General features: G+C 38.2%; 2 protein-coding genes across 6 annotated transcripts in view; both read left to right on the top strand.

Annotated features, from left to right (window-relative positions):
* The window catches only part of LOC107670759 (protein CASC4-like), a 20810-nt gene extending 15092 nt beyond the window's left edge, over positions 1–5718 (top strand). For 2 of the 4 annotated variants that reach the window (XM_016463509.1, XM_016463508.1), the window contains exons 9-10: positions 2661–2828; positions 4329–5718. In XM_016463509.1, the coding sequence (XP_016318995.1) occupies positions 2661–2828; positions 4329–4405 (245 nt within the window). In that variant the 3' untranslated portion in view covers positions 4406–5718. The remainder of the gene's footprint in view (positions 1–2660; positions 2829–4328) is intronic. The other 2 variants (XM_016463511.1, XM_016463510.1) reach the window with 1 other exon arrangement.
* Positions 5719–6352: 634 nt separating this feature from the next.
* The window catches only part of ctdspl2b (CTD (carboxy-terminal domain, RNA polymerase II, polypeptide A) small phosphatase like 2b), a 31129-nt gene continuing 28503 nt past the window's right edge, over positions 6353–8978 (top strand). For both annotated transcript variants that reach the window (XM_016463538.1, XM_016463537.1), the window contains exon 1: positions 6353–6585. The gene's annotated coding sequence lies outside the window, so the exon portion shown is untranslated. The remainder of the gene's footprint in view (positions 6586–8978) is intronic.

Here is an 8978-nt window from a genome sequence, read left to right as displayed (position 1 = left end):
TTGCGGGTTTGAGTCTCGTACCGGCAGGGATTGTGGGTGGGGGGAGTGAATGTATAGCACGCTCTCCACCTTCAATACCACGACCTTTGAGCAAGGCACCGAACCCCCAACTGCTCCCCGAGCGCCGCAGCATAAATGGCTGCCCACTGCTCCGGGTGTGTGTTCACGGTGTGTGTGTGTGTGTGTGTTCACTGCTGTGTTTGTGCACTTTGGATGGGTTAAATGCAGAGCACTAATTCCAAGTATGGGTCACCATACTTGGCCACATGTCATGTCACGTCACGTCACGTATACCGCCCAGCACTACCAGACACCAGTATTTTAACGACTCAGAAAAGATTAATCACTGTCTGGCCAATTGAGATTTTTGGTATGGAGATAAAGGCTAAAATCAGGATTTTTGGTTGTACTACAGCACAACATTAGTGGACCCAGAAGCTGTGACATGTGACTTTAACATGTTAACTGTCGGTTCCACTTTTTGAGCATGGACCTGAAAATGACATTTCCAACATAAATTGTTATAAATTGTGAATGCTTTGGAGCACAGATATAAGGTTGGTCTCTTTTTAAAGAAGACACTTGGCAGATTATTGTAGAAGTGAAAAAAATTATATTACTAAAAAGTGATGGAAGTTTATGAAAATCTAATTATTATATATTAAATACTATAATATTTTATATAAAATATATATTTCACAAAACATGTTTTACTAGCTAGAAAATTAAAACCAAAAATCTAAACCCGTTGTGTTCCAAATTTGAGGTTGATATCTCAAAAAAATGAGCTTTCAGTGAGATTTTGTTTGGACACGGTACCAAGCTTTTCCACTAGATGACCATCAAACCCTGTTAGTAACCATATAAGGGCACCTCCATTTCCATATATGTGACCCTGGACCACAAAACCAGTATTAAGTCGCTGGGGTATATTTGTAGCAATAGGCAAAAATGCATTGTATGGGTCAAAATTACAGATTTTTCTTTTATGCCAAAAATCATTAGGATATTAAGTAAAGATCATGTTCCATGAAGATATTTTGTAAATTTCCTACCGTAAATATATCAAAACTTAATTTTTGATTAGTAATATGCATTGCTAAGAACTTAATTTGGACAACTTTAAAGGCGATTTTCTCAATATTTTGATTTTTTTTTTTTGCACCCTCAGATTCCAGATATTCAAATAGTTGTATCTCGACCAAATATTGTCCTATACTAACAAACCATACATCAATGGAAAGCTTATTTATTCAGCTTTCAGGTGATATATTTTCAGATGATATTTTGAAAAATTTACACTTAAGGCTTGGTTTGTGGTCCAGGGTCACATATGGTTTGAGTGATCTGAAACATGTTTTTCCATACTTTTCTCAATAATTATAAAGTAGACATCACATTCAGAAGTATTAAGTGCAGTATGGCAGTATTTGATTTGAATTCAACCTCTAAAAAACACATAAAAGACATGTGACGAGAACCTTAGACCTATGTTACAGTTCATGCTGCATAAAAAATTGAGAATCTATTGTTTTTTTCTTTATATTCAAAACACTTTTAGATCTTTTTTTTCTCCAAAAATAGAATGGATGTTATCTTTTGAACACTTGACATGAAAATGAATGGAGGTTTTTACAGATTTTTCATGATTTCATATGTGCATCACTATTTCAAAATAAAGGTCAGAACTCGCTCTCTGACTCTGATGAGTACTCTTCTTGCAAATTAATAAATTACAGTTGCTCTGTAAAATATTTAAAAAACGAGTCACCAAATATGAAAACTAGAGTCTTTAAGCTTTCAAGCGATATATAGTTTGTCAAGATTACTTTAGGTTCAGACTAAGATATTACTGTTTAAAACATGTAATGACAAGTGGGCCCACCGGTGGGCCAGTGACAGTTAACAGTTAAACTTAACAACCGGATACTGATATTCAAATATTCTCTTATATGGGAGTTTCCATAAAGGTTCCGTAAAGTGCTAATTGGTGCATACCTTCATGTCTTTAGGCTCTCCCATCTTAAAAGAATAGCTCACACATAAATTGTCATTCAAAACCTTATTTTATGCTCTGTGTGGAACACAAAATGAGATCTTTAGCAGAATGTTCAAGCTGCTTTTGAATTACCAATCACACAAGCAGATGGTAATTCTCACTCTCAAGTCAGTCTTAAATCAGTTCCTCTGAGGTAGCAGATGAATGTGTGTATATGAGGCCCAGACAGAGCATATGTGTGTGAAATACAGATTGTAAAGCTGAATGTTAGATTGGGTTCTCTGCTGATTACTGCACTGCCTGACTTTGCTCCGTCTGCTAAACTCCTCCACACCAGCATGTACCCCATCCCACCTAGCCCTCCTTTCTTCTGTGTGAGCTCCTCTACCACCAGCTCCATTCCTCAGTTGTCCTCAGTTGATTTTATTTCCTTTGGGCCTAAATAAGCAATTACTTGCATAAGCAATTACTTTCCATGTAGTCTCATTGTCTTTTCTTAGCTCTTTATTCTTGTGAATATGCTTCTGATCTGTTTGCCTTTCTGTGCTTTCTTTTACTATTCCCTTAATGTCCTTCTTTCTCCGTCTTTTACTACTTTGACATTTTGCTCCGTCTTTTCTTTCTATCTCTTTCCTGATGGGGCCCTTCTCTGCCTCTGCAGGCCGTTTCTTTGATGAAAATGAGTCCCCTGTAGATCCGCAACATGGCAATAAGCTGGCGGACTATAACGGGGATGATGGCAACGTGGGTGAGTATGAGGCGGACAAGCAGGCCGAGCTGGCCTACAATGAGGAAGAGGATGGTGATGGTGGGGAGGAAGATGTCCAAGGTGAGCCAGGGGGATTGCGACTGCTTTGCTATTCCGTCTCCTCTCCCCATCCCTTGTGCTGTTGCTGTGCTGCTAAATTAAGCTGCTGGTTCAGTCATCATGGGCTCACAGCATACTGAAGTACTGTCAGCTCGTTTGGCCTAATGCTTGAAAGGCTTGTTGAAGGGGTCAATCGAGGAGGAAGCCCTCACCTCAGTGTGCTGAGAGCATGTGTGAATGTGAGCTCTTTAACCTTACTGGACCATGTGGTTATGAGACTGAACCTTCTCTCCAGTCATTGTCTTTACTAATTGGCGTGCTTGTGTGTAGTTATTGTGTTTTCGGTGCATGTGACACCTGTGCCATCAACGCCACAACACCTGTGTTGAATCCTTTTCACTAGGGTTTTGATATTTTAAACGAGTTGTTTTGAAGTCACTGCTGTTTAGCCTTGTAGAACTGGGCCATCTTAATGCATTTTGCCAGTTTTTGCATCGGTATCACTTAACACTTGTGACAGTTGTAAACCCTATGTCTCTTAGGCCATGTTCACAATGCAAAGTCTAGAGAGTGACAACTGCATGTAAGTGCAAGAGTGAATCCTGTACTTTTCTGTTCCGTGTGTGTACACCATGGTTAATATTAGGGCTGCACGATATTTCCAAATAACTAGTATATTTGCAATAACTCAAACAATTTGGTAATTTTAAGTTTTCTGGTTGATTATAACTATATATCACCATGTTGAGAGTTGGTAGTATTTACATTTGGATTGTTTTAATAAAAATGAAATTACATTCTAAGATTTTACATTATTTTTTATTCAGTGTTGCAGTAAAACTGCTGCTCCCTTTCAGAAGTTGTTGTGAAATGTGTGTTGGTAATATTATTTTTATTTTTTAAATGTATTTAAATATAAGTTAAATTGATTTTACACTGATCTTAGACCATTAACGTGTATTGCACATCACATTAAGTTAGCGCATATTGCATGTCTTCAATATCGTGCAGCCCCAGATTATATAGTAATGACCATAGAAACATTTTGGCAGCTGTAAACAAAAAACAGATAGTGACAGTTTTACTTGCCATTTTTGGCAAAAATTACCATCTGAAAAATGTTAGTAAACAAAAAGGACAGGCAGTGACAACCACATTTATATAAAATATGCATGCTGTGTATGGAACCAACTCTTTTTAGAAACAACAAACACTGCCTCTTCTGGCTGAGTAACTCCTGAATTCTGTATACACACAGCATGATAATTTACGGTAGGCTGTAAAATCGATTAATTGAAACCAAACGATTTTACAGCCCTAACTTATGGGATTCAGACAATGTGGTTGTCACTCCCAAAACTTTGCAGTGTGTATGAGGCCTTAGTAGCTTTCACTATTATTAGTTTAAATGTGTATAGGCATATTTTTCTTCACCCATGAAAGTTACGCTAGTTAGTTAGTCAGCCATTGTTGTAATTGTAATCACTGAATTGTAATTATACCTGTTGTTGTATCTTTCAGACGATGAAGATCGGGAGGCTCCAGGTGAAAGGGCTGTGGATTATGGAAAGCGACATCAAGCCATTGACGTCCTGTAGTTCAACCTCTCAAAGATCCTTTACATTGAGCTTTGGATGCTTCTAACAGTGAAGTAGCCAAGCCAGGAAAAGGAACTTTGGATTTCACCTGCAATTTTGGTATCATGATTGAAGACATTCAGACTATTCAAACTATTTCAGTGTCTTCAGAGGAATGAATTTCAGCGGTTACGGCTGTGAAATCAGTGACTGCGGATGAATTTCAATCAACTTAAATACAACAGTGATTTCATGATCTGCTGCAAATGTTTGCTTGCACATGACCTAATTGGAGAGTATTGTTTTCATGTTTGTTTTTTTGCCCCCATCTGTAGCACAGGTCTATCAGAATTGGGATTTGGAACTAATATATTGTACAAATTTTTTTTTTTTGGATAATAAAATACCTTCTCCAGGGACTGGAGGACACTACTGTAATAGATAATACGGAAGTAATATTTCTGTTAGATTCACAAAGTGGAACATATTGATACTACTGATGAAAAGGACCTCTACAACACCAGTTTTCCTTTCCTTTTTTTTTTTTTAAGAACTGCTGAAAAGCTTAATCTCCCTTTATCTTTTTGGACAACTGTTGCTAAATCGAAGTGTAAACTATGGGAAGATGCAATTAAGTTGCGGTTCAACTTTTTAACCTCTCACTGGTACATAATGACACCAATTGGCCAGACGTGTTTTATTTTTTTTTTTTTTTTTTTTTTTTTACTACTGTTTCTAATTCTGAAGGAGCACTCAGAAGTGCACATGGAGTCTTGTAAAGACATTGTTGCATGCAAAAAGCAGCATTTGTAAATCAGCCTGTAGATCATCAAGAAAATGGAAAAAAGCAATACTCGGTGCCACAGACTAAACTCATCACAGCTGTTGGCCTGCTTCCTTTCTTACTGGTAGCTGTAAATGTACAGTACATATGAGGAATCTGTGTGACAAGGAATGCTGTAAAATTGCTAAACTCTCAAAAGGACATAATGATCATAGACCTGTTTGTGTTTGTTTCATAATTAAGCTAAATTTGGTAGGGTTGGCATACTGAATGTACTCTTATAGCTTGTCATTGTTTTTGAGATCTGTCACATGGGTGTTTGGGCTCTCTTACACAACTGTGCAGTGCAATCCAAGGATAACAATTAACAAAATACTCTATATTTCAAATAAACTGGTCCTGTTTTGGAAAAAGTACAAATTCTAACACTATGACTGAAGTATAGAAAGTAGTAGCATCAAGAAGAGCACCCATAAATCTTCATTCATTTGTCCCAGGCTGCTTTACAAACATAAATTATTACATTACGGTAACAATAAAATATTTTTTTCTGTATAAAGTATTACTGTCTGTTTACATTAAGAACGTTTATATAAATTTGTACCTATTCACCTTACATTGACCATATTTCAAAATATTTTGTTCTAAGACATATGTATAAGAAATGACTTTGCATCATCATATGATGGCATCTGAAGTAGAATGGAATTGAAATTCGCTTAATTCAGGAATATACAGGCATTCCACCGAAGTGCTTCGTAACGGTATTGCCATGACAACCAGAACGTGCCTTTCCTTCTCATCTCATACCCAGTGCGCTCGTTGTTTTTACTGGCTGCTTGTTGTCCATGTGCTATGCATAAATAAATATGATGTTTATGCTAACACACAGTAGTTAGTCTGCTACTTTTGTTTTATTATCAAACGCTAACATATCGGAGCCACATTCCTGACAGAATAATTAATTGAATGATACTGACATCTACCTGGTAAATGCCGACACTAACTCCTACAAGGCTACCTGGTAAATGCCGACATTTTTGTCGTTTTGAAACGGAATTACTCTCCGCTCTGCGTTTTTGCTAAAGCACGTTTTATATGATTCTCGATGTTGTAAAGTGTATTTTTTAAATAGATACTGTAAGCTAAACCTGTCGCACTGCGAAGCCTCAATATTGTTTTGATACTCGGAACAACAGAAAGGGGGTGTGGGATGCGCACCGCAGGACGCATGCTCGCTCTTCTTCATCCGGGTACCTGCCGTTGACTGTGTGGGTACGGAGGCGGGAAATGGCGTCCAGAGGTGCGGGGAGGACAGAGGTGAACCTCGCCTGAAGAGGCACGCAAAAAAACAGCAAGCGTCAGCAGCCCTGAAAACGACCGTGATCCTGCGACTCAATCCCCGGAGATTCGTCCAGTAAGTAATTACCCCGTCTCTATTGCTTGTGGGAATGGGGTCCCCGCAAACTCCCGCCTGTTCGCTCCGGTCGGTAATGTTTCGCTGTGGTTCGCTCCCGTAGCACCTATACCCGCGGCTAGGCAGCTGCCGTCTTCGCGAGTCGTTCCCGCGTCATTAGAACGCTGCCGACTGTTTTGAGTGGCACACGAGGCTTCTAGTAACAGCGGGTCACGAGAGACAGGTTTCCTACGGAGAGAATGCGTGCATGCGTCCTAACGTTACATGGAAGATAGACATGCACAGATGTGTCAAGAGCGTTTGCTGCATGTAAAAATACATCTCACAGGCTGTGGAGTTGTGTAATCATTGTGTGAACAGTTATTCTTAATGTCTGGCTAAACGGGGAAATCGTGAGAAAGTTGCTCGTCTTCCGCACAGAATCTCTTTAGCGTGTGTTTCCTGCCCACCACCACACTGTGTTCAGGTTTCAGCGGCTGAACTTCATAATTTCTGAAGTGTCTGATGAGGTTAATCAGTTATGGTGTGGCAACACTTAATGTGTTTTCTTTCTTTTCTTCTTTTTCTAAGGTCAGACTGTAGTTATTTGACTGTAGGGAAGCGGTCCTCACCCATTGCTATTCCATTGTCAAGTCAATATTTCAAGGGCCCTCACAGAGGCTCAAGATTTTAATGTGTTCTTCCTTTTTTGTTGTAAAAACTAAATACTTTTTATATATATATATATATATATATATATATATATTCTGCTGAATTAAGATGTAGATTTTGTTACTGCAAATATTTTTCATAACTCAAACTTTCTACACAACTAGCCTATAACTTTCTAAAGATACTAGAAAATACAACAATTTAGGATCTGCTGTCAATTTAAATTATATTTTAAAATATTTAAAAATGAAAATTATATAACCAATTTGTTTCACATTCTTTCTTGGTAAAGAAAGAATCACTACAACTTCTGAAACAGTTTTAACTACATAAAAAGTAATGTCACAAATCAGAAAATGTAATTTTAACATCAATGTGAACATACAAACAAAAAAATGAATGAAACTAATATGAATGACACTAATTTTATATCATTGTAACTTTGCTTTCCATACACTTTAAGTACTTCTTCATATACCACAGCAAAAACTATAGTCTGAGAAAGTTCAAACATGATTAAAAGCAAGTGAACAGTCAGTAAAAAAAAAGAAAGAAAAAAAAAAGAAATACACAATTTACAAGCATAGATAAAATAAACAGTAGTATTCAGGTACAGAAATTTAATAATTAAGTGTAAAATAACACTACATTGTGTTCACTGTATGAATTAAATTTAGATTAATCTTTGTTATAGCTGTTTTGTTGTTTGATTAACATTAGGGACATATTCAGCAGCACGTATTTATAGGCTGCTGTCCCTTTAAATCCGACTGCACGGATCTAGTATAACGCCCCATTCACACGGGGCGTCAGCGTAATGTTAGAGGGTCAAGTTTTTTAATAAAAAACAAGCAGATAAAATTAGAAGTAGCATTAGAATAGAGAGTGCTAGAGTTAGAGGGTCAAATGAAGATGAAAGAGATGTGTTTTCAGTCGTTTCTTGAAAATATTAAGGACTCAGCTGCTTGGATTGAGTTGGGAAGGTCATTCCACCAGGAGGGAACAGTTAATGTAGAAGACCATGAAAGTTTTATCATAGGTAGAATGCAGAATGTTTCAATACAAGCATTTCAGTCAAATGTAATTTATGCAATATTTCAAACCTTTAACCCACTTGGGAAAATCAACCCACGGCCACAGTTTAAAAGTAGCCCAATTCTGTGGAAAAAACGCGGACTTGGCAACCCTGCATCTAACGAGAGCTACCGGAGTCGGATTTGCCTGATCACAGGTCGAGAATAAGTAGAGATGACTGACAAGGCCATGCTGGAGTATCTTGTAAGATGTGCTCCCTTTACACATGCGTGTGATTGCGAAATCGAAAGTGAAAGTAAACCGTGCAAACGCTCATTCAAAAATATTTAAATACACCGCATACTGAGAGTGGCTCCCTGATGCGCCAAAATATACAATATTAGAATGTTTAAAAGATTGGACACGAAAATCGCGGGAGCGAAACACATGTTGCGGGAGCAGGCGGCAATGGTCAGAGATTCAGCGGGAGCGGGATTAAGAAAACAGCCGAATCCCGGCCGGACGCATTTTTGTAGGTCCAAAATCTGCGCTAGGGTATTTGCATAAGGCGATCTGATTGGCTGACGCCTGCTTTGGTGCTTGAAAAGTTGAAAAGTTTTCAACTTCTGCCACAAGCAACGGGCCCGACGCGACGGACCCACAATTCATTTCGCCAACGCTTGACGTCACTCCATTCAAAGTAAACGAGAGGCGTTGATGCCGATGCC

This window comes from Sinocyclocheilus anshuiensis, unplaced genomic scaffold (genome assembly GCF_001515605.1).
Source record: "Sinocyclocheilus anshuiensis isolate Anshui unplaced genomic scaffold, SAMN03320099.WGS_v1.1 scaffold816, whole genome shotgun sequence".
Classification (NCBI taxonomy): domain Eukaryota; kingdom Metazoa; phylum Chordata; class Actinopteri; order Cypriniformes; family Cyprinidae; genus Sinocyclocheilus; species Sinocyclocheilus anshuiensis.
This window is presented reverse-complemented; position numbering and strand designations above follow the sequence as displayed.